The sequence below is a fragment of the Ranitomeya imitator genome, chromosome 1, assembly GCF_032444005.1.
Source record: "Ranitomeya imitator isolate aRanImi1 chromosome 1, aRanImi1.pri, whole genome shotgun sequence".
NCBI lineage: Eukaryota > Metazoa > Chordata > Amphibia > Anura > Dendrobatidae > Ranitomeya > Ranitomeya imitator.
The window spans coordinates 2,331,942-2,357,194 of record NC_091282.1 but is presented as its reverse complement, the minus strand read 5'-3'; the positions used below and the strand labels follow the sequence as shown (position 1 = coordinate 2,357,194).

At 49.1% G+C, this 25,253-nt stretch overlaps 1 protein-coding gene across 1 annotated transcript in view; it reads left to right on the top strand.

Moving 5' to 3' along the window:
* Window positions 1–5,027: 5,027 nt before the first annotated feature.
* The window catches only part of LOC138657557 (glutathione hydrolase 6-like), a 39,416-nt gene continuing 19,190 nt past the window's right edge, over window positions 5,028–25,253 (top strand). Inside the window, exons 1-3 of the mRNA XM_069745324.1 lie at window positions 5,028–5,104; window positions 7,147–7,442; window positions 18,952–19,065. Of these exons, the coding sequence (XP_069601425.1) occupies window positions 5,028–5,104; window positions 7,147–7,442; window positions 18,952–19,065 (487 nt within the window). The remainder of the gene's footprint in view (window positions 5,105–7,146; window positions 7,443–18,951; window positions 19,066–25,253) is intronic.

Sequence of the window (25,253 nt, the reverse complement as noted above, 5' to 3'; positions counted from 1 at the left end):
CCAGTTCGGGTCAGATGAGGGTTCGTTCAGCCCCGGTGTCCTTGAGGCCTGTAGCAACATGGCCTCCCACAGTGACGTGCTGTACGTTGTCACACACCCTCCCAACCACACCACCCACCAAAAGAACTGCTGCATTAGGCCCTGGGGCCTTGGCTTGGGTGTTCTTCTGCTTGGTTGGGCAGGAGAGACTGATATGACCAGTCTGATGGCAGGTGTAACACGTGCGAGGTTCGGTGGTCGGTCTGGTGCTGTTGGCCACGGGGCCAGGACCTCTGGTGTGTTGGCTGGCAGGGGTACTGGCGTTGGTTGCAGGCTTACCCCCTCTCCAGCTGGTGGTGACTGGCTTCCGCCATTCCGATCTACGGTTGGCCTCATAGGCATCGGCAATCTGTGCTGCTTTCGTCACGTCTTTGGGTTCTCTGTCCATCACGAACTGTCGCACCTCAGCTGGGCAAAGATGAAAGAACTGGTCTTTGATCATCAGGTCTCGCAGCTGTGCAAAGGTGGTCACTGACAGTCCTTGGGTCCACTGGTCAAAGTGGGTCCCCAGTCCATGCACCACATCACTGTAACTGTCGTGTGGGCCACGTTGGAGGGTCCGAAACTTTCTACGGTACACCTCGGGTGTAAGCTGGTACTTGGCTATCAAAGCCTTTTTGATGGCCTCATAGTCACCATCTTGTTCTTGAGGGAGGGCAGCAAACGCCTCCAGAGCTTTACCTCTCAGCCCTGGTGTCAGGTATCGGGCCCATTCATCTGTAGGCAGCTGGTACTGCCTGCAGGCTTTCTCAAAGGCCCGCAGAAAAGTGTCCAAGTCCCCGTCCTTCTCCATAACAGGGAAGTGATCGGGCCGGGGCTTAGGTATCTGAGCGCTGCTGGGCTCACGTCTCTGGGCGGTGGAGGGCATCCCCCCCTGCCGGAGCATCTCCAGTTCATGAGCTCGCTGGGCTTGGCGCTCGGCTCTCTCAGCCTCGCGCTCGGCTCTCTCAGCCTCCCGCTCGGCTCGCTGGGCCTCTCGCTCAGCTCGGGCCTCTTGCCGGTATTGCTGAATCAGCTGCCGACGTCCCTCATGGTCGTCAGTGGGGAATTCTTTCAAGGCCACCTGCAGGTGGGGGTCCAATTCGCCCGGATCGCTAACAGGGCCAGCATTCAGTGGTTGGACCACTGCTGCAGCACCACGTTCGCTTGTGCTGGCTTCTGCGGCCTCTGAGCTCTAAGATTGGTCTCGAGCGGCTTCCCATTGCACCAGATCTGCGACCAGTTGGGCTTTGTTTTTGCTTGCAAAGTCAATGTGCTGTGACTTGCATAAGGCGACAAGGGTGTCTCTGGTCTGCTGCTCATAGAAGGTTTCTCCCAGCACAACCATGGTTTGCAAATAAAAGATAGGATAGAAAAACGAAGAGAAAGGGAGGGGATAATTACCAGTACGCAATTGTCTCACAACTAAAAAGCACTGAGTTCGTTCTCCAAACTTATTTGCGCAGAGTCCTCGCAAGAACTTTCTGCAAGTTTTTAGTGAGAGGAATGATTACTCAAACCAAATCACTAATGCTCTAAGATATCCCACCGCCTTGCCACCAATTGTCACGATTCCCCTGACCGCTGTCACCAATGGGTCAGGATTCACACCGTGACCGTCACGGGTTGGGGTGACTTTAGGCCAACAGACGGCTATCACATGTGCAGGGGGGCTTATCTTAGTTATCCCTCCACTCCACGATGTGATGAAAAACCACACACAAGGCTATTGACCTCTTGCTTACAGCAGGGGCTTATTCTAGGTATCCCACTGCTTTCAATATACCACAAACTGCAGGGATTTATGTATATCCCGCTTACAGTTCCACTTAACACTTGCAGCTCTCTGGCGCCCCCCTTACTCTCAGGTCAGATTAGGTACTGCACCCTGGGTAATTAGTCGCCAGAAAGGCTGCCTGCTATGTACTGGCTATTGGGCACGCTGCAGCGACGCGATAACTACTCCCACTCAGGCAGGAACAATAATTATCAAACCCGCAGTTGCTTCAGCATAATCCAACAGTCAGCACACTTTCGCTGCCACCAGCTTCGATTAAACGGGTCCGAAGCTAACCCAACACAACAGTAACAGTAGCGGATTTCCCTTCAGAAGACAGGGTAAGTTTAGAGCATGGATGAACGAACTAATATATAATAGTATATTCCATTGAAATTAATTAGGCAGTGCTTTACCAAAAATATTTTATAAAGAAGTTACAAATGAGACAATTGCAAATATGTACAAGGGTAATTATAACATAAAGGGAATAAATGAGAAAAAGCAACACTTACATGTTCAAAGCATGACAGGCAACCAGGCTAGGGCAGTTTTTCCCATACGTCCCAGCTCATTTGGACGTGAGCAGGGCTCTTCCAGGACAAGACAAGAAATCAAGCAGCAAGCGACTCCTCAGAGCCTGCCAGACACTTAAAACATTAAGGCTGTGACATCACAGAAAGGCTGGCTTATCCAGACCCTCCTCTCTCTACATTCTGCCTAAACTTTAAACTATTCTCTCTAATTTCTATAACTTCACTACAAAACGTGTCAGAGTCAGACCAAACCTATCATTCATCTCGGATTAACGTGAGCATTCTAATGAGATCAAATATGTCCTATCTGGGATACATATTTACAGAGAAAACCCTACTTCTTTACCAGACGGAGTTAGAAACCCGAGTCTCATGGGAGGTGCAGATACACCGAGTGAGACTACGAATATATATTTTCATGTTCCTAGCTTAAATTGTTTGCCTAATATCTAACAAAAACTAAACAAAGAATCTTTCCTGAATCTTGGAGCCACTTTTCCAGTTTGAACTAGAGAATGTGGGAGGGGTGAGGGACTTTCCTCTGAGCCTGGAATTTACGACCCCAGAGCAATAAAACCCCCTTCTAGCATACAGTCCGTAGCCCAAAGAGAAACAAGTAGAGTCAGCTAGTGAAGGGGGGGTTTAGCCCACCTCATGGGCTGACGAGCAACTAAACTTATGATATTTCATACCATATCGTGACAGACATCTCCTGTGATTTGGAACGCATATAGCATGTCTGCGCCTCTGCAGCTTGAATCTGTACGTTCCTTACGGTTTGTGGAATGCAAGCGCGACATCTCCTGTGATTTGGAACGCATATAGCACGTCTGCGCCTCTGCAGCTTGAATCCGTACGTTCCTTACGGTTTGTGGAATGCAAGCGCGACATCTCCTGTGGTTTGGAACGCATATAGCACGTCTGCGCCTCTGCAGCTTGAATCCGTACGTTCCTTACGGTTTGTGGAATGCAAGCGCGATATCTCCTGTGATTTGGAACGCATATAGCATGTCTGCGACTCTGCAGCTTGAATCCAGACTTTTCTTACGGTTTGTGGAACGCAAGCGCGACATCTCCTGTGATTTGGAACGCATATAGCACGTCTGCGCCTCTGCAGCTTGAATCCAGACGTTCCTTACGGTTTGTGGAAAGCAAGCGCGGCATCTCCTGTGATTTGGAACCCATATAGCACATCTGCGCCTGTCCAGCTTGAGTCCGGACGTTCCTTACGGTTTGTGGAATGCAAGCGCGACATCTCCTGTGATTTGGAACGCATATAGCACATCTGCGCCTGTCCAGCTTGAATCCGGACGTTCCTTACGGTTTGTGGAATGCAAGCGCGACATCTCCTGTGATTTGGAACGCATATAGCACGTCTGCGCCTCTGCAGCTTGAATCCGTACGTTCCTTACGGTTTGTGGAACGCAAGCACGACATCTCCTGTGATTTGGAACGCATATAGCACGTCTGCGCCTCTGCAGCTTGAATCCAGACGTTCCTTCCGTTTTGTGGAATGCAAGCGCGACATCTCCTGTGATTTGGAACGCATATAGCACGTCTGTGCCTGTCCAGCTTGAATCCAGACGTTCCTTACGGTTTGTGGAACGCAAGCGCGGCATCTCCTGTGATTTGGAACGCATATAGCACGTCTGCGCCTCTGCAGCTTGAATCTGTACGTTCCTTACGGTTTGTGGAATGCAAGCGCGACATCTCCTGTGATTTGGAACGCATATAGCACGTCTGCGCCTCTGCAGCTTGAAGCCGTACGTTCCTTACGGTTTGTGGAATGCAAGCGCGACAACTCCTGTGATTTGGAACGCATATAGCACGTCTGCGCCTCTGCAGCTTGAATCCGTACGTTCCTTACGGTTTGTGGAATGCAAGCGCGATATCTCCTGTGATTTGGAACGCATATAGCATGTCTGCGACTCTGCAGCTTGAATCCAGACGTTCCTTACGGTTTGTGGAACGCAAGCGCGACATCTCCTGTGATTTGGAACGCATATAGCACGTCTGCGCCTCTGCAGCTTGAATCCAGACGTTCCTTACGGTTTGTGGAAAGCAAGCGCGGCATCTCCTGTGATTTGGAACGCATATAGCACATCTGCGCCTGTCCAGCTTGAATCCGGACGTTCCTTACGGTTTGTGGAATGCAAGCGCGACATCTCCTGTGATTTGGAACGCATATAGCACGTCTGCGCCTCTGCAGCTTGAATCCGTACGTTCCTTACGGTTTGTGGAATGCAAGCGCGATATCTCCTGTGATTTGGAACGCATATAGCATGTCTGCGACTCTGCAGCTTGAATCCAGACGTTCCTTACGGTTTGTGGAACGCAAGCGCGACATCTCCTGTGATTTGGAACGCATATAGCATGTCTGCACCTCTGCAGCTTGAATCCAGATGTTCCTTACGGTTTGTGGAATGCAAGCGCGGCATCTCCTGTGATTTGGAACGCATATAGCACGTCTGCGCCTCTGCAGCTTGAATCCGGACGTTCCTTCAGGTTTGTGGAATACAAGCGCGACATCTCCTGTGATTTGGAACGTATATAGTATGTCTGCGCAAGCACAATCTACCACCTGTATTATGACTCTTCCGGACTGGAACACGCAGCTAATGCCGCACACAGGTGTCAGTACTTCCCATGTGTTAAGGGAATACTTGCACGGTATTTATAGTCGCCTGACAATGACCATGACGACTTCCCCTGACGAAGCTGCTATAGGCAGCGACACGCGTTGGGTAGAGCGGACAGTGTTACACTCCACTGGGTAAATATGATTGTTAGCGTCTTTTGCCTGGTTATAGGACCTTTATCTACTATATAATTGTCTAACGGTCACTTCCGTCTGTCTGTCCTTCTGTCTGTCACGGATATTCATTGGGCACGGCCTCTGTCATGGAATCCAAGTCGTTGATTGGTCGCCGCAAAACAGCCACGACCAATCAGCGACGGGCACAGTCCGGAAGAAAATGGCCGCTCCTTACTCCCCGCTGTCACTGCCCGGCGCCCGCATACTTCCCTCCAGTCACCGCTAAGCGCTAACACAGGGTTAATGCCGGCGGTAACGGACTGCATTATGCCGCGAGTAACGCACTCCATAACCGCTGCTATTAACCCTGTGTATCACCAACTTTTTACGATTGATGCTGCCTATGCGGCATCAATAGCAAAAAATGTAATGTTAAAAATAATTTAAAAAAGCAAAAAACCTGCTATACTCGCCTTCCATTGTCCGCAGAGCCTGCCGCCATCTTCCGTTCCTGGCGATGCATTGCGAAATAACCCAGAAGACCGAGACCGCTAAGTCATCTGGGTAATTTTGCAATGCATCCTGGGAACGGAAGATGGCGGCAGACGCGCGCCTATCGCCGGAGCTCCGCTGGATCCCAGGGGTGAGTATATAACTTTTTTTTTTTTTTTTTTACAGGAATATGGTGCCCACACTGCTGTATACACGTTGGCTGTGTTACATACCGTGTGGCTCTGAGCTGTATACTACATAGGCAGTGTTATATACTGTGTGATATACTCCGTGGTCTGTGCTATATATTACGTGGCCACTGTTAAATACTGCGTGGGCTGTGCTATATACTACATGGCTGGGCAATATACTACGTGTTTGGCAATATACTACGTGGCTGGGCAATATACTACGTGGCTGGGTAATATACTACGTGGCTGGGCAATATACTACGTGGTTTGGCAATATACTACGTGGCTGGGCAATATACTACGTGGCTGGGCAATATACTACGTGGCTGGGCAATATACTGCGTGGGCTGTGCTATATACTACGTGGCTGGGCAATATACTACGTGGTTTGGCAATATACTACGTGGCTGGGCAATATACTACGTGGCTGGGCAATATACTACGTGACTGGGCAATATACTACGTGGCTGTGCAATATACTACGTGGACTGGGCAATATACTACGTGGCTGGGCAATATACTACGTGGCTGGGCAATATACTACGTGGCTGGGCAATATACTACGTGGCTAGGCAATATACTACGTGGCTGGGCAATATACTACGTGACTGGGCAATATACTACGTGACTGAGCAATATACTACATGACTGAGCAATATACTACGTGTCTGGCCAATATACTACGTGACTGAGCAATATACTACGTGACTGAGCAATATACTACGTCGCTGGGCAATATACTACGTCGCTGGGCAATATACTACGTGACTGGGCAATATACTACGTGACTGGGCAATATACTACGTGACTGGGCAATATACTACGTGACTGGGCAATATACTACGTGACTGGGCAATATACTACGTGGCTGGGCAATATACTACGTGACTGGGCAATATACTACGTGACTGGGCAATATACTACGTGGCTGGGCAATATACTACGTGGACATGCATATTGTAGAATACCCGATGCGATAGATCTGGGCCACCATCTAGTGAGGAATAAGTGCATTTAGCGAACCCTGCGCAGATTTTTGCCTTCCTGTTATTTTTTTCCGTGGCTTCATTGTTTCCCCTAACGGTGCACTCTTTGCATTATTCGTGATCTTTCATTGTTGCATTATTGTTTCTATATTGTACATGAGGTGCATTTCTTCACCACTTCTTTGCATCGCTCCATCGATGGTTTTAGTTGTTTTTAGTGTTGGTCTCCTTTCTTGTTCACCATTCTTGCACTATTTTGCGCTCTTTCTTCCTCTTGTCCTGCTTTCATATTTCAGCGTATTGGTTGCACCGAGCTGTATAATGAATATATTTATTATGTGGTGCCCCCCATAGGCAGGTTCTAATACCCGTTCATTGTATTGTTTTGCAGTCGTTCATCGCGCCCGGTTGCTGGTGCCCACGGCAGAGATGCCAGTCTTCGGATCTGCTCTTCTTTGCTCCTTTTGGCTGTAGCCGTTGGTTTTGTCCTGTATGAATCTGGGGCTTTTGCTGCTCCCTCGGCACAGCCAAGCTTCTATGGCCAGAAGGGCGAACCCCGGAACATCAGCGACCTGGAAAGCTCCTCGACTGTCACCATAAGTCCTAACTCCCATCATCCGCGTGGAGACGATGAGCACAGTCATTCTGCAGGCACGTACCACCGGGCTGCCGCGGTCACCGATTCTGGTGAGTACCCATCATACGGACCGTGTGTCTTCCGCTTCCAGAACCATTCCCGCTTGTTTCTTATGTCATCATTCTCCAGATTTTACAGGGTGACCGTGTTATCGACAGCAGGTCGGCGCCAGTGACAACCTCGTCACCCCACACCGTGTGACCACGGCACACCGCAAAGTCCCTGATATCAATGTATATAGAATCCTAAACCACGCTAGGAAAATTGTGTGATCACTAAAATCCTGAATAATGAGGGAAATGCTAAAATCATAACAGAGTAATAAATCATATTGATATTGAGAGATCCAGAAAGAGAAGGTTTAGTAGTAGGACAGATGATCCGGTGCCAGGCTGTGGAGTAAATGGGATGCCCAAGGCATCGGTCAACTAATCTACTGTAGAATTGTCTAAGGGTCACCTCCGTCTGTCTGTCTGTCACGGATATTCATTGGTCGCGGCCTCTGTCTGTCATGGCTGCCGGGATCAATCAACGACAGCCACAGTCCGATTAGTCCCTCCCCCGCAGTCAGTGCATGTCGCCCGCATACTCCCCGCAGTCACCGCTCACACAGGGTTAATGCCGGCGGTAACGGACCACATTATGCCACGGGTAACTCACTCCGTTACCGCCGCTATTAACCCTGTGTGTCCCCAACGTTTTACTATTGATGCTGCCTATGCAGCGTCAATAGTAATAAAAAATCTAATGTTAAAAATAATAAAAAAACAAAAAAAACCTGCTATACTCACCTTCCGTAGTCCGAGGATGCGCTCTCGCCTTCCGCCAGCTTCTGGTCCCAGAGATGCATTGCAAAATTACCCAGAAGACGTAGCGGTCTTGCGAGACCGCTAAGTCTTCTGGGTAATTTCACAATGCATCCTGGGAATGGAAGATGGCGGCAGCCGCGCGCCCATCGCCACAGTGCCGTTGGAACCCAGGGGATGAGTATGTAACTTTTTTTTATTTTAATTCCTTTTTTTTTTTTTTTTTTTTTTAACAGGGATATGTGCCCACTCTGCTAAATACTGCGTGGGCTACATGGCTGCTATATACTATGTGGACAGTACTATATACTACATGGCTGCTATATACTACGTGGGCAGTACTATATACTACATGGCTGCTATATACTATGTGGGCAGTACTATATACTACATGGCTGCTATATACTACGTGGGCAGTACTATATACTACATGGCTGCTATATACTATGTGGGCAGTACTATATACTACATGGCTGCTATATACTACGTGGGCAGTACTATATACTACATGGCTGCTATATACTACGTGGACAGTACTATATACTACATGGCTGCTATATACTACGTGGGCAGTACTATATACTACATGGCTGCTATATACTATGTGGACAGTACTATATACTACATGGCTGCTATATACGTGGGCAGTACTATATACTACATGGCTGCTATATACTATGTGGGCAGTACTATATACTACATGGCTGCTATATACTACGTGGGCAGTACTATATACTACATGGCTGCTATATACTATGTGGGCAGTACTATATACTACATGGCTGCTATATACTATGTGGACAGTACTATATACTACATGGCTGCTGTATACTACGTGGACAGTACTATATACTACATGGCTGCTATATACTACGTGGGCAGTACTATATACTACATGGCTGTGCTATATACTATGTGGGCAGTACTATATACTACATGGCTGCTATATACTATGTGGGCAGTACTATATACTACATGGCTGCTATATACTATGTGGACAGTACTATATACTACATGGCTGCTGTATACTACGTGGACAGTACTATATACTACATGGCTGCTGTATACTACGTGGACAGTACTATATACTACATGGCTGCTATATACTACGTGGGCAGTACTATATACTACATGGCTGCTATATACTACGTGGACAGTACTATATACTACATGGCTGCTACATACTACGTGGGCAGTACTATATACTACATGGCTGCTATATACTACGTGAGCAGTACTATATACTACATGGCTGCTACATACTACGTGGGCAGTACTATATACTACATGGCTGCTATATACTACGTGAGCAGTACTATATACTACATGGCTGCTACATACTACGTGGGCAGTGTTATATACTACATGGCTGCTGTATACTACATGGGCAGTACTATATACTACATGGCTGCTGTATACTACGTGGGCAGTATTATATACTACATGGCTGCTATATACTATGTGGACAGTACTATATACTACATGGCTGCTGTATACTACGTGGACAGTACTATATACTACATGGCTGCTATATACTACGTGGGCAGTACTATATACTACATGGCTGCTATATACTACGTGGGCAGTACTATATACTACATGGCTGGTACATACTACGTGGGCAGTACTATATACTACATGGCTGCTATATACTACGTGAGCAGTACTATATACTACATGGCTGCTACATACTACGTGGTTAATAACAAGCAGAAAAACGCACACAGTGGGAGGAATACCTCATAGTAAATCTACGTAACTACAAATGTAGTGAATAGGAGGCATGCACACCCAGATAATAGGACAATAAGGACCCACCAGAAACCACTGAAAACAACCACAGAAAAAATGGTGGAAACCGTCCACAATTAACCCAAAGTAGAAACAACTTTATTAATAAAACATACATACAGGTATAAGACAGGGGCGAGACTAGAACAGGCAATAAAACACATCACCACGTCACCGGCGAGAGCCTACACATAGTAAAGATCGGTCACTAGCACAAGTGCGCAGCACAATAATCAAGGCATTAGTGTGACCTACCCAGTGGTATGTAGACCCGGCACGTGTGGGCTCACACCCTCCCCCGACGCGCGTTTCGGAAGTGCAAGACTTCCTTCCTCAGGGGGTGTGCCATGCAGGACAACAGAGCGGTATATGAGCAAGAGGGGCCGGATATGATCGCACCTGTAAGACGCTGGAGACACACTCCCCCACCGCCCTGCGCTGACATCACCGCTGATGCGAGATCACATGGGGCCCCATGTGACCATGACACCAAGCGGCGAGCAGCGATGGGCAAGAGGAGGAACCTCACAGCAATTGGCGGCCATATTAACTATGGGGAACCTGCCAGTACCTCGCTGCAGATCGCAGCTCGGCACTGCACCGCAACATATAATAAAACAGGACACATAACAAAGGATAAACACTTACTGTATATGCAAGGAGACAATAATGCAAACATGATAAACATAAGAAACATAAATACCCACATAGAAAATATCGAAAAAAATGAAATAATGAAAAAAATCCACAGAATAAACCCATACATTATATCGGTACCTGAGCGTGTATTTCACTTTATATGTTTCTCTATACTGTAAGCCAAACGGCCAATATGGCCGAATTAAGCAAACCAGTATAGTTACAAGATGAGATAAAAATACAATAGTGTACAAAAGTACACAATCCGCTACATAGAATAATCAGACACGTCAATTTTATAAGCAGAAAGAATAATACATAAATATACAAAAAAGCATATACAAAATTGCAAAAATTGCGACACATCTTCATCTTGATAGTTCAGCCATCCATCATGGGCACCGCAAGACATCAAGATCAATGAAAACACTACAATAAAAAACAAAATTAGTAAAAAAGTAATAAAAACACGGAAGTGAATATGCAGCACCACCCGTATAATACATCAGCAGGGGGACCCCAGGAAGGGAGCAAATGAGAGACACTCATTCAAACCATTGGGATGAACAGTATTCAGAGCCCAAATCCATCTAGTCTCAAGCTGAGACAGACGCTTAGATAATCCGCCACCACGAATGTTAATTTTCAAGGACTCAATACCACGCACCTTCAAGAGAGTACCATCACAATTGTGGAAATCTTTAAAGTGGCGTGGTATTGTTTTCAGGGTAGAGGTGTCCGCGTGACCGCCTGCCGCCTGAATACCCAATACGTGCTCACGAATTCTCACCTTAAGTTGGCGTGTGGTTAACCCAACGTAAATAAGGTTACATGGGCACGTAGCGTAGTAGATGACGTATCTTGTGGTGCATGTGATACGCTGACGAATGTTGAAAGATTTTGTACCATCAGCGTTAACAAACCTATCACACCGCACCACATTGGGACAGGCAACACATCGGCCACACGGAACACACCCACCCCTGATAGGAAATTTGTCCAAAAAGGTAGGCATCACCTGTTCAGGATAATGGCTGGAGACCAAATGGTCTCTCAGAATCTTAGCTCTCCTAAAGGACATCAATGGTGCCGGAGGAATCAATTTCTTAAGAACAGGGTCAACCTTCAGAATCGGCCATGCCCTTTGCAAACTGGAGCGAACCATGTCAGCACGAGAACTAAATGTAGTTACAAACCTCACAGTATCATCCGCCTTCTGCCTAGGTGTATTATTATATAGGAGGTTGTGGCGAGAAGCATATTTAGCTCGATGGTATGCCACCTTCACCATCCTATGACTATAACCACGTGCGTAAAAGCGCTGCCTAAGCTCCTCAGCCCGAGTCTCGAAGTCACCATCAGACGAGCATATTCTGCGAAGACGGAGGAATTGCCCCACTGGCACAGAACGAATCATGTGCTTAGGATGACCCGAGGAGGCAAGAAGTAGTGTGTTAGTGGCCGTCTCTTTTCTATAAATATCCGTTTGTAAACAACCAGAACTGTCCCGCCTGATGGTGACATCCAGAAAATCAAGAGACCTACAATCAAAGGTAAACGTCAAATGCACATTGAGGTCATTGTTGTTCAGGGTCTGTATCAATTGCCCAAGGTCGACGGGGGTGCCCTGCCCAATGAAGAAGATGTTGTCAATGTACCGTGTCCAAAAAGGGACACGGTCCATTAACCCCTGTTCATTTGACAGGAAGAGGTCCCTCTCCCAGAGCCCCAGGAAAAGACCGGCATAGGCGGGCGCAAAGGCCGCACCCATAGCGGTCCCCTGGAGCTGAAGGTAGAAGGACCCCTTAAACACGAAAAAATTGTGGGTGAGGGTGAACTTCAGAAGTTCCAGCAGAAGCTCTCGTAGGCCAATTGGTAAAGATGATGTACCCAAAAAATACCGTACGGCAGAAATGCCATCCTTATGCCTGATATTAGTATATAACGATTCAACGTCTGCTGAAACCAAAAGAGAATCACCCTCCAAGCACAACCCGTCGACCCTGCGCAAAAGATCGCCCGTATCCTGCAGAAAGGAAGGGAGGCTCACCACAAGAGGTTGGAGGTGGTGATCAATCCACTTATTAATGTGGTCCAAGAAGTTCCCTCTGCCAGACACAATAGGTCTGCCGGGCGGTGAGGAGGTATTCTTGTGTATCTTCATGAGGAGGTACAAAGTGGCAACAGTTGGCTCAGGGACCACCAACGCCGATGCTAGTTCTTTGGTGACAATGCCATCCTGGAGGGCCCGTTAAAGAATATTATCTAGTTGACCACAATATGCCAAGAGGGGATTATATGTAAGCCGTCTATAGCAAGTTGTATTATTGAGTTGACGATATGCCTCCCTCTCGTACATATTGGTGGGCCACAGGACGACATTGCCACCTTTGTCGGCAGGTTTAATCACTGTATCAGGTAGTCCCTGCAGATAACTTAGCCTCAGCCTCTCCTCCCGTGTCAGATTATCATTAACACGAAAGTGTGGTATTTTATACAAGTCCTCCATCACCACCCGGACAAACAAGTCAATGCTGGAACAAGATGACAGCGGAGGGAACCTTGTGGACCGTGGACGAATAGAAGGTGGAACCTTACCTCCTTCACCTATATGTTCACTGGCCAATTCCTCGAGTATCCTTAGAGCCTCCTGTGCCTCCTCTGTGGGAAAAAGAGAATGTAAATTATTGGTGTTAAAATATCTTTTGAACAACAATGACCTCGCAAAAATGTGCAAATCCTTGATTGTAGAAAATAAATCGAAACCCGAGGTGGGAGCAAAGGACAGGCCTCTCCCAAGTAGAGATAGATCAGTAGCAGACAATACATGTTGAGTCAGGTTAATCACCTTGTTATCTTTATGTGGTAAAGAGAATGATTTTCTTCCTCCACTGTTGTCCCCTGTGTGCTGTGAGGCCCGGGCCCCCTGTGAGTCCTGCTCTTCCTCCACTGTTGTCCCCTGTGTGCTGTGTGGCCCGATCCCCTGTAAGTCCTGCTCTTCCTCCACTGTTGTCCCCTGTGTGCTGTGTGGCCCGATCCCCTGTAACTCCTGCTCTTCCTCCACTATTGTCCCCTGTGTGTTGTGTGGCCCGGGCCCCCTGTAAGTCCTGCTCTTCCTCCACTGTTGTCCCCTGTGTGCTGTGTGGCCCGGGCCCCCTGTAAGTCCTGCTCTTCCTCCACTGTTGTCCCCTGTGTGCTGTGCGGCCCGGGCCCCCTGTAAGCCCTGCTCTTCCTCCACTGTTGTCCCCTGTGTGTTGTGTGGCCCGGGCCCCCTGTAAGCCCTGCTCTTCCTCCACTGTTGTCCCCTGTGTGCTGTGTGGCCCGGGCCCCCTGTAAGTCCTGCTCTTCCTCCACTGTTGTCCCCTGTGTGCTGTGTGGCCCGGGCCCCCTGTAAGCCCTGCTCTTCCTCCACTGTTGTCCCCTGTGTGTTGTGTGGCCCGGGCCCCCTGTAAGCCCTGCTCTTCCTCCACTGTTGTCCCCTGTGTGCTGTGTGGCCCGGGCCCCCTGTAAGTCCTGCTCTTCCTCCACTGTTGTCCCCTGTGTGCTGTGTGGCCCGGGCCCCCTGTAAGCCCTGCTCTTCCTCCACTGTTGTCCCCTGTGTGTTGTGTGGCCCGGGCCCCCTGTAAGCCCTGCTCTTCCTCCACTGTTGTCCCCTGTGTGCTGTGTGGCCCGGGCCCCCTGTAAGTCCTGCTCTTCCTCCACTGTTGTCCCCTGTGTGCTGTGTGGCCCGGGCCCCCTGTAAGCCCTGCTCTTCCTCCACTGTTGTCCCCTGTGTGTTGTGTGGCCCGGGCCCCCTGTAAGCCCTGCTCTTCCTCCACTGTTGTCCCCTGTGTGTTGTGTGGCCCGGGCCCCCTGTAAGCCCTGCTCTTCCTCCACTATTGTCCCCTGTGTGTTGTGTGGCCCGGGCCCCCTGTAAGTCCTGCTCTTCCTCCACTGTTGTCCCCTGTGTGCTGTGTGGCCCGGGCCCCCTGTAAGTCCTGCTCTTCCTCCACTGTTGTCCCCTGTGTGCTGTGCGGCCCGGGCCCCCTGTAAGCCCTGCTCTTCCTCCACTGTTGTCCCCTGTGTGTTGTGTGGCCCGGGCCCCCTGTAAGCCCTGCTCTTCCTCCACTGTTGTCCCCTGTGTGCTGTGTGGCCCGGGCCCCCTGTAAGTCCTGCTCTTCCTCCACTGTTGTCCCCTGTGTGCTGTGTGGCCCGGGCCCCCTGTAAGCCCTGCTCTTCCTCCACTGTTGTCCCCTGTGTGTTGTGTGGCCCGGGCCCCCTGTAAGCCCTGCTCTTCCTCCACTGTTGTCCCCTGTGTGTTGTGTGGCCCGGACCCCCTGTAAGCCCTGCTCTTCCTCCACTGCTGTCTCCTCTGTGCTGTGCGGCCCGGACCCCCTGTAAGCCCTGCTCTTCCTCCACTGCTGTCTCCTCTGTGCTGTGCGGCCCCTTACTAGTTATGAGTACTCACCATTGGGACGCACCATGCAGGAGGACAGACAGCCAGTGAGCGCTCTCTTCAGTCTGGTGAGGAAAGTGTTCATTGGTCAGCGTCTCTCCCTCCTTGACACGCCCCCTTTTTGAACTCCTTGCACTCTGCGCACCACTCTCTCCTTGGCTCTGGGTATTCGCATGAGTAATGGAGGGATTGACAGTGGCCCGATGCTGCATGACACTGGGCCCCTCTCACTTGATTCAGTGGCCCCATAGCGGCTACATACTCGACCGCTGCCTGCAGGAGCCCCCCTCCACCTCCGGGCCCCGGTGCAGTTGCGTCGGCTGCATGTCCGCCCCTGCACAGTACATTGTAGTGCCCGTATATATTGTGCCCAGCACATGCACCTGTAGATTAGGTGCCCTGTCATAGCTACAGAAATTCCAAACATGTGGGCACTAAATGTGGTTTAGACACACTGGGGCTCAGAAGGAGGAGAGCATGTGGATTTGGGAGCACAGAATTTGCTGAATCTCTTTTGGGGTCAAGGAGCCATTTAGCTTTTCCAGAGTCTTTGTGCTACCAGTGACATGGAAGTCCTCTATATATCCGTTAACTGATGACCAACGTGCTTTTTTTGGGAATTGATTTGAAGATTTTGTTGGGAACACTATAGAGTGTAAGCTCCTGTGGTCAGGACTCCTCCTGTATCTATAGAGTGTAAGCTCCTGTGGTCAGGACTCCTCCTCCTGTATCTATAGAGTGTAAGCTCCTGTGGTCAGGACTCCTCCTCCTCCTCCTGTATCTATAGAGTGTAAGCTCCTGTGGTCAGGACTCCTCCTCCTGTATCTATAGAGTGTAAGCTCCTGTGGTCAGGACTCCTCCTCCTGTATCTATAGAGTGTAAGCTCCTGTGGTCAGGACTCTTCCTCCTCCTGTATCTATAGAGTGTAAGCTCCTGTGGTCAGGACTCCTCCTCCTCCTGTATCTATAGAGTGTAAGCTCCTGTGGTCAGGACTCCTCCTCCTCCTGTATCTATAGAGTGTAAGCTCCTGTGGTCAGGACTCTTCCTCCTCCTGTATCTATAGAGTGTAAGCTCCTGTGGTCAGGACTCCTCCTCCTCCTGTATCTATAGAGTGTAAGCTCCTGTGGTCAGGACTCCTCCCCCTCCTGTATCTATAGAGTGTAAGCTCCTGGGATCAGGACTCCTCCTCCTCCTGTATCTATAGAGTGTAAGCTCCTGGGATCAGGACTCCTCCTCCTCCTGTATCTATAGAGTGTAAGCTCCTGGGATCAGGACTCCTCCTCCTCCTGTATCTATAGAGTGTAAGCTCCTGTGGTCAGGACTCCTCCTGTATCTATAGAGTGTAAGCTCCTGTGGTCAGGACTCTTCCTCCTCCTGTATCTATAGAGTGTAAGCTCCTGTGGTCAGGACTCCTCCTGTATCTATAGAGTGTAAGCTCCTGTGGTCAGGACTCCTCCTGTATCTATAGAGTGTAAGCTCCTGTGGTCAGGACTCTTCCTCCTCCTGTATCTATAGAGTGTAAGCTCCTGTGGTCAGGACTCTTCCTCCTCCTGTATCTATAGAGTGTAAACTCCTGTGGTCAGGACTCCTCCTCCTCCTGTATCTATAGAGTGTAATCTCCTGTGGTCAGGACTGCTCCTCCTCCTCCTGTATCTATAGAGTGTAAGCTCCTGTGGTCAGGACTCCTCCTCCTCCTGTATCTATAGAGTGTAAGCTCCTGTGGTCAGGACTCCTCCTCCTCCTGTATCTATAGAGTGTAAGCTCCTGTGGTCAGGACTCTTCCTCCTCCTGTATCTATAGAGTGTAAGCTCCTGTGGTCAGGACTCCTCCTCCTCCTGTATCTATAGAGTGTAAGCTCCTGTGGTCAGGACTCCTCCCCCTCCTGTATCTATAGAGTGTAAGTTCCTGGGATCAGGACTCCTCCTCCTCCTGTATCTATAGAGTGTAAGCTCCTGGGATCAGGACTCCTCCTCCTCCTGTATCTATAGAGTGTAAGCTCCTGGGATCAGGACTCCTCCTCCTCCTCCTCCTGTATCTATAGAGTGTAAGCTCCTGTGGTCAGGACTCCTCCTCCTGTATCTATAGAGTGTTGGCTCCTGTGGTCAGGACTCCTCCTCCTGTATCTATAGAGTGTTGGCTCCTGTGGTCAGGACTCTTCCTCCTCCTGTATCTATAGAGTGTAAGCTCCTGTGGTCAGGACTCCTCCTCCTCCTGTATCTATAGAGTGTAAGCTCCTGTGGTCAGGACTCTTCCTCCTCCTGTATCTATAGAGTGTAAGCTCCTGTGGTCAGGACTCCTCCTCCTGTATCTATAGAGTGTTGGCTCCTGTGGTCAGGACTCTTCCTCCTCCTGTATCTATAGAGTGTAAGCTCCTGTGGTCAGGACTCCTCCTCCTCCTGTATCTATAGAGTGTAAGCTCCTGTGGTCAGGACTCTTCCTCCTCCTGTATCTATAGAGTGTAAGCTCCTGTGGTCAGGACTCCTCCTGTATCTATAGAGTGTAAGCTCCTGTGGTCAGGACTCCTCCTGTATCTATAGAGTGTAAGCTCCTGTGGTCAGGACTCTTCCTCCTCCTGTATCTATAGAGTGTAAGCTCCTGTGGTCAGGACTCTTCCTCCTCCTGTATCTATAGAGTGTAAACTCCTGTGGTCAGGACTCCTCCTCCTCCTGTATCTATAGAGTGTAATCTCCTGTGGTCAGGACTGCTCCTCCTCCTCCTGTATCTATAGAGTGTAAGCTCCTGTGGTCAGGACTCCTCCTCCTCCTGTATCTATAGAGTGTAAGCTCCTGTGGTCAGGACTCTTCCTCCTCCTGTATCTATAGAATGTAATCTCCTGTGGTCAGGAATCCTCCTCCTGTATCTATAGAGTGTAAGCTCCTGTGGTCAGGACTCTTCCTCCTCCTGCATCTATAGAGTTTAAGCTCCTGTGGTCAGGACTCCTCCTCCTCCTGTATCTATAGAGTGTAAGCTCCTGTGGTCAGGACTCCTCCTCCTCCTGTATCTATAGAGTGTAAGCTCCTGTGGTCAGGACTCTTCCTCCTCCTGTATCTATAGAGTGTAATCTCCTGTGGTCAGGAATCCTCCTCCTCCTGTATCTATAGAGTGTAAGCTCCTGTGGTCAGGAATCCTCCTCCTGTATCTATAGAGTGTAAGCTCCTGTGGTCAGGACGACTCCTCCTCCTGTATCTATAGAGTGTAAGCTCCTGTGGTCAGGACTCTTCCTCCTCCTGTATCTATAGAGTGTAAGCTCCTGTGGTCAGGACTCCTCCTCCTCCTGTATCTATAGAGTGTAAGCTACTGTGGTCAGGACTCCTCCTCCTCCTGTATCTATAGAGTGTAAGCTCCTGTGGTCAGGACTCTTCCTCCTCCTGTATCTATAGAGTGTAAGCTCCTGTGGTCAGGACTCCTCCTCCTCCTGTATCTATAGAGTGTAAGCTCCTGTGGTCAGGACTCCTCCTCCTCCTGTATTTATAGAGTGTAAGCTCCTGTGGTCAGGACTCCTCCTCCTCCTGTATCTATAGAGTGTAAGCTCCTGTGGTCAGGACTCTTCCTCCTCCTGTATCTATAGAGTGTAAGCTCCTGTGGTCAGGACTCCTCCTCCTCCTGTATCTATAGAGTGTAAGCTCCTGTGGTCAGGACTCCTCCTCCTCCTGTATCTATAGAGTGTAAGCTCCTGTGGTCAGGACTCCTCCTCCTCCTCCTGTATCTATAGAGTGTAAGCTCCTGTGGTCAGGACTCCTCCTCCTGTATCTATAGAGTGTAAGCTCCTGTGGTCAGGACTCCTCCTCCTCCTGTATCTATAGAGTGTAAGCTCCTGTGGTCAGGACTCCTCGTGTATCTAGCTCTGTATTGTATAGTGATGTCTCCTCTTATGTTCCTTGATCACAGAGTCATGTTCCCGGGTGGCTCGAGATGTCTTGGAGTCTGAAGGCTCAGTGGTTGACGCTGGTGTTGCTGCCGTCCTGTGTCTTGCTGTTTTGCATTCACACTCCGTAAGTTTAGGTAAGTTGTCTACAGAATCCCATTGTTAGATTACAGTAACCACAGTGGATGGTTACTAAACATATAAAAGATGGGTGTATTCTGTGGAAATGTGATGGGGAGGGGTATGTAATGGTGACGGCATGGGCCGAGTCTAGAGTGCAGGGGAGGTGACTTGATGGGCCAAGGCTATAGGGTGGTGGGAGGTGACTTGATGGGCCAAGGCTATAGGGTGGTGGGAGGTGACTTGATGGGCCAAGGCTATAGGGCGGAGGAGATGACTGACGTGATGGGCCAAGGCTATAGGGCCGGGGGAGGTGACTTGATTGGTCAAGGCTATAGGGTGGTGGGAGGTGACTTGATTGGCCAAGACTATTGGGTGGGGGGAGGTGACTTGATGGGCTGAGTCTAGAGGGCACTATGTAGAGGACCTATGTAAAGGGATGGGTCAAAGACTAATTCAACAGGACCTTTAAGGCAGCTCCCCTCCAATGAGTCAGATAACAATCTCTGACGACCACTTCCACTAGAATTGTTACCTGTTTTTAACAAACAAAACAGCAAAAGTAAAAAAAGAGTATTTTAGAGGCGAGGCACAATAAGTGTGTTTTCATTGGTTGCAGACCACTTATATGATTCCAGCGAAAAATAACGAAATTCATCCCCGATATCCTATTTTTTAAATATCAAACCAGTCATGGAAACTACTTTTACTTAACTATATAAAGGGGCTGTTTGATTCCATTTAAGTTGTGCAGTATTTGGCGGATATCTAACATAGCAAAAATTGAGAAAAACCTACCATAAGGAAACAGCCTCCCCAAAACCTGTCAGGGCAGCGCGGTGGCGCAGTGGTTAGCACAGCAGTCTTGCAGCGCTGGAGTCCTGGGTTCAAATCCCACCTTGGACAACATCTGCAAAGAGTTTGTATGTTCTCTGTGTTTGCGTGGGTTTCCTCCGGGCACTTTCCTCTGGGCACTATGCAAAGACATACTGATAGGGAATTTAGATTGTGAGCCCCAACGGGGACAGTGATGATAATGTGTGCAACCTGTGTGCAATCCTGCTAGTATATTTGTCTTCTGACAAGTTTTGGTAAGGTTGTTTCCTTATGGGTATGCATTTGGTTGATATCCTAATGGAAGCAACCCCATTATAAAAAAAAAAAACAAAAAACATAAGTTTGCCTATGTCAGTCATTCAACAAATACGGTTTGTAATAAAACTGATGGGGGTTCTGGTGCCATATTCCTGTATGGATAGTTGTTTTGGTGACATAATCATGCACTGATAGTGGTTCTGGTCTCTTATTCCTGTACTGATCGTGGTTGTGGTGACATCTTAATGTACTGATGGTTGTTTGTGTCCTGTATTCATGTACTAATGATGGTTCTGGTGATGAATACAGCACCAAAACCACCATCACTATGAATACATCACTAGAGCCAGCAGCAGTGTATAAAAACTGAACAAGAGCCAGCATCTGTAAATTAATAGGTCACTAGAACCACCAACAGTAGATAAATGCATCACCAGAACCTCTATCGATGCATGAATACATCACATCCAGCACTGTCGATAAATAAATACACCAGTACCATCATCAGTACATGAACATGTGACCACAACCACCATCCATACCTGATTACATCACCAATGCAGCAATCAATTGTAATGCTAAGTGAGGCCCATATCCATGTTGTGAAGAAGTTTGGAGACACAAGGACATAATGTGAGGACACACGGAGGGGAACACAAGCCTCCTATGTGGCAGCCTCTCCCCTGCAACCAGGCCTTTCATCTAACTGGTAACTGACTATATGTTCTGTTTATTCCCTTTGTCCTACCACCATTGTATTTGCATATCTGACCATTCTATACGTACAGCCATTGTGCATATAGTGTATTATCTAGTGTGCCCTTAAGGCGATTAAATATATAATTTATCCTTGGGCTGGTCTCTTATCTCTATCCACTAATCCACACGTCTGCTTCTCGGCCTAATCTCGCATGTTACTGGGGGCTGGTTCCTGGCCCGAAATAACCCTGAATTGAACGTGGAACTGGTGGCAGTCTTATTGTTGCTAGTGCAAAGGGCCTGTCAGGGTTGTGGGCGAGAGTGGTGCCACACCAGTGACTGTGTGGGCCACCTTCTCACTCTCCGTCTCTCCCTGGGTGCGTGTGGACAGGGGTGTGTCTGTGTAAAACTGTTCCAAGCTGACCTTACATATCCCCAGGGGGTGCGGGACATCATGTTGGTACAAGTTGGGGAGACCTTACCATGTGATCCCGCTGATGTAATATTGACGTCAGGCGGGGTGGCGAGTTGTGGCTCCTTCACAAGTGGTGGCAGCATGATGGGATCAAGAGAATAGTGTGTGTGACGCATACTCCTAGACACTAAGGACTAACAGCAGTAGACAGTCCGAGTGCAAATACTGTTAGGTGTTGTGGTGCATCAGGTTGCAACTCTGTGTCAGTAACCAGTGCAAGGATGGCCAGTGGCACCAAGGTTAAAGCCAGGGAGATGGCCAATGCCATGAAAGGTGGAGAGGAGATGAAAGTCGATGTTGCTCAAACAGAGGGGGAGTTCAGCCCAGGATCCCCAAGAAGTCCGTCACTGGCAGTCGGTCCTGCAGTGGGCCACTCACCACCTGCCCATCCCCCTAGCCAGGCAGGCTTGGGCCACCTGGACCCCGGAATCGGTAGCCTTGTTGTCTATTCAGGCCAGAAAGGTGGCCACTGTCAGCTGATGGAGTTGAACGGTTTAATGGCACCCTGCTGCTAACGGTTAAGATGTTGGCCGACTCCCATGGGCGCGATTGTGAGAGGTACCGTGCCACACAAGAGGTTGGTGCACAAAATGAGAATGCTGGGTCTGGGGGAAAATGTGGGTAAATAACTGGCTTAGTGATAGAAAGCAGAGGGTGGTTATAAATGGTATAGTCTCTAACTGGGTCGCCGTGACCAGTGGGGTACCGCAGGGGTCAGTTTTGGGACCTGTTCTCTTCAACATATTCATTAATGATCTGGTAGAAGGTTTACACCAGGGGTGTCAAACTGCATTCCTCGAGGGCCGCAAACCATGCGTGTTTTCAAGAGTTCCTTAGCATTGCACAAGGTGCTGTAATAATCACCTGTGCAGTACAAGGAAATCCTGAAAACATGACCTGTTTGCAGCCCTTGAGGAATGCAGTTTGACACCTCTGGTTTACACAGTAAAATATCGATATTTGCAGATGATACAAAACTATGTAAAGCAGTTAATACAAGAGAAGATAGTATTCTGCTACAGATGGATCTGGATAAGTTGGAAACTTGGGCTGAAAGGTGGCAGATGAGGTTTAACAATGATAAATGTAAGGTTATACACATGGGAAGAAGGAATCAATATCACCATTACACACTGAACGGGAAACCACTGGGTAAATCTGACAGGGAGAAGGACTTGGGGATCCTAGTTAATGATAAACTTACCTGGAGCAGCCAGTGCCAGGCAGCAGCTGCCAAGGCAAACAGGATTATGCGGTGCATTAAAAGAGGTCTGGGTACACATGATGAGAACATTAGGTTACTTTCACACATCAGGTTTTTGCCGTCGGGCACAATCCGTCGAGTTTTGAAAAAACGGATCCGTTTTTTTTTCTCCGCAGGATACGTTTTTTTCTCAGAGTTGTATTAGTGCTGGACTGCGCCTGATGGCCACATGTTTCATCCGTATTTTGCCAGATCCGTCAAAAAAGCGGTTTCCGGCAGATTAAGAAAACGTACAGAGGAACGTCTTTTTGTTTCAGCAAAAAACCTGACCGCGCCGTCTCGCTTTTCTTACAATGGACGCCTATGGGCGTCGGATACATCATATGATGGTTTCCGGCACCGGAGTCCACCTTCCAGACTGAGCATGCCCTCTTCGCATATGCAGCATCAATAGTAAAAAGATATAATGTTAAAAATAAAATTTAAAAATCGTGATATTCTCACCTTCCGGCGGCCCTAGCAGCCTTCCCGCTCCTTGCGATGCTCCCGTTCCCAGGGATGCATTGCGAAATGACCCCAGATGACTTGGCATCACGCCAGACTGCTACGTCATCACAGGTCATCGCGCAATGCATCCCTGGGAACGGGTGCATCGTGAGGATCGGGAAGGGTGCTGGCGCCACCGGAAGGTGAGTATTCTGGATCCAGCGGAAAATTATGCCTGATGGCGCGGGACGGATGTGTGAAAGTAGCCTTATACTGCCTCTGTACAAGTCCCTGGTTAGACCGCACATGGAGTACTGTGAGTACAAAGGAGGGCCCCTAGTTCTGGTGAAAGACGTCTAGGAAGGAGACTTGGCAACTCCTGGAGTGTCGGTCGTCGAGTATGTCATGCGCTTTCGTGACAACTTTCAATCCCTGGCGCAGCTGGTGTATGATAATAACGCGAGCCCAGGCCGATCAGAAGCGACGGTACAAACAGAATGCTCATAAGAGGACCTACCAGGTTGGGTAAAAGGTGTGGGTACTGGTCCCTGTACCCCAGGACAAGCTTCATGCGACCTGGGAGGGCCCGTATCTCATGCACCAGCAGCTCAATGCCATAACGTACCTGGTCACTCTGAACCACACCCGGGGAAGGCGGAAGGCCTTCCAAGTGGACATGATGAAAGCCCATCATTAATGGAAGAGCCTGCACCCTCCCCATATGCAACCTACCAGAAGAGGGAGAGGCTGAGACCCTCCTGGATTTGCCCGCCCAAGCTAAGATGGGTGGGAGCATCGGAGAGGTGGAGGTTTGCAACCAACTTTTGTCAGACCAATGGTCCCAGCTGTGGGCAACCCTGAACCCCTTCTAGGATTTGTTCAGCAATAAGCCCTGAAGAACAAAGTCTGCTGTCCATCACGTGGACATTGGGGATCACCTCCCTATCCGATGTTCAGCATATTGGGTCTCCCTGGAGCTACAGCAGAACATGTGCCAGGAGATTGACAAAATGCTGGGGGTCATCCAACCATCCAGCAGCGCATGGACCTCACCTGCAATCATCATCCCAAAGGACTGGTGAACCCGGTTCTGCGTGGACTACAGGGTGCTCAACGCTGTTACGGTCACTGATGCGTATCCAATGCCAGCCATCGATGACCTGCTCGACCAGTGGGCCGGGGCCAAGTACCTGAGAACCATGGATCTGAGCCAGGGATATAGGCAGATTTCCCTGACCCTGAGCACGCTCTGCCTTTATCACACCATTTGGACTGTACGGTCATGCCATTCGAGATGAAGAATGCCCCTGCCACTTTTCAGTGGATGGCCAACATGTTGCTCAAAGGACTTGAACGGCAGTTTACCTGGGCGACATTGCCATCTTCAGTTCCACCTGAGAGGATCACCTAGAGCGTATGGTGCAGGTACTTCGGCAGATCCTTCGAACAGGACCATCAAGACGGAGCAGTGTCAGCTGGGCATGAGTGAGATCCATTACCAGGGACATTGGGTAGGCGGGGGGCTCTAAAGTCAGAGCCCGGGAAGGTGGATGCTATCGCAACCTGTCCCCCACCCTCAGGACCAAGAAACAGGTGATGTCCTTCTTGGGCACCGCCGAGTATTATAGGAGTTTCATCCCTCACTTATAGTAGCCTGGCAATGTCCCTGACTAACCTCACAGAGAAGCTGCCCTCCGCAGTCGATTGGACAAATGAATGTGAGACGGCCTTCCGAGAACTGAAGACTGCCATTTCCAGCTTCCCGATAACAGACTTAACATGGCCGTTTGCAGTACAGACAGCCTCAGTGTTGTGCTCAGCCAGGTAGACACTATGGGTCATGAACACCCCATTTTGTACCTGATCTGAAAGCTCCTGCCAAGGGAGGTGGCCTGCTCCACGATGGAGAAGGAATGTCTTGCAATTGTGTGGGCCCTGCAGTGTCTGCAGCCATACTTGTACGGATGCCAATTCACAACCCCCTCAGCTGATTACACACCATATCCAGAATGAATGGGAGGTTGCAACGCTGGAGCTCTGCGCTCCAGTAGTACCACTTTGCCATTTACCACAAGAAGGGCCGTGACCATAGTATTGATGACGAGTTATCTTGCCGAGGATAGGTTGCGGACGAGCGCACGCTGGTATACCTGGAAGTGCTGCTCCCCAGCACCCTCGGAAGGAGAGATGTGAAGATTATTGGAGACCTAATTCCATGTCAATCATCTGTATACTATTGGGCACAG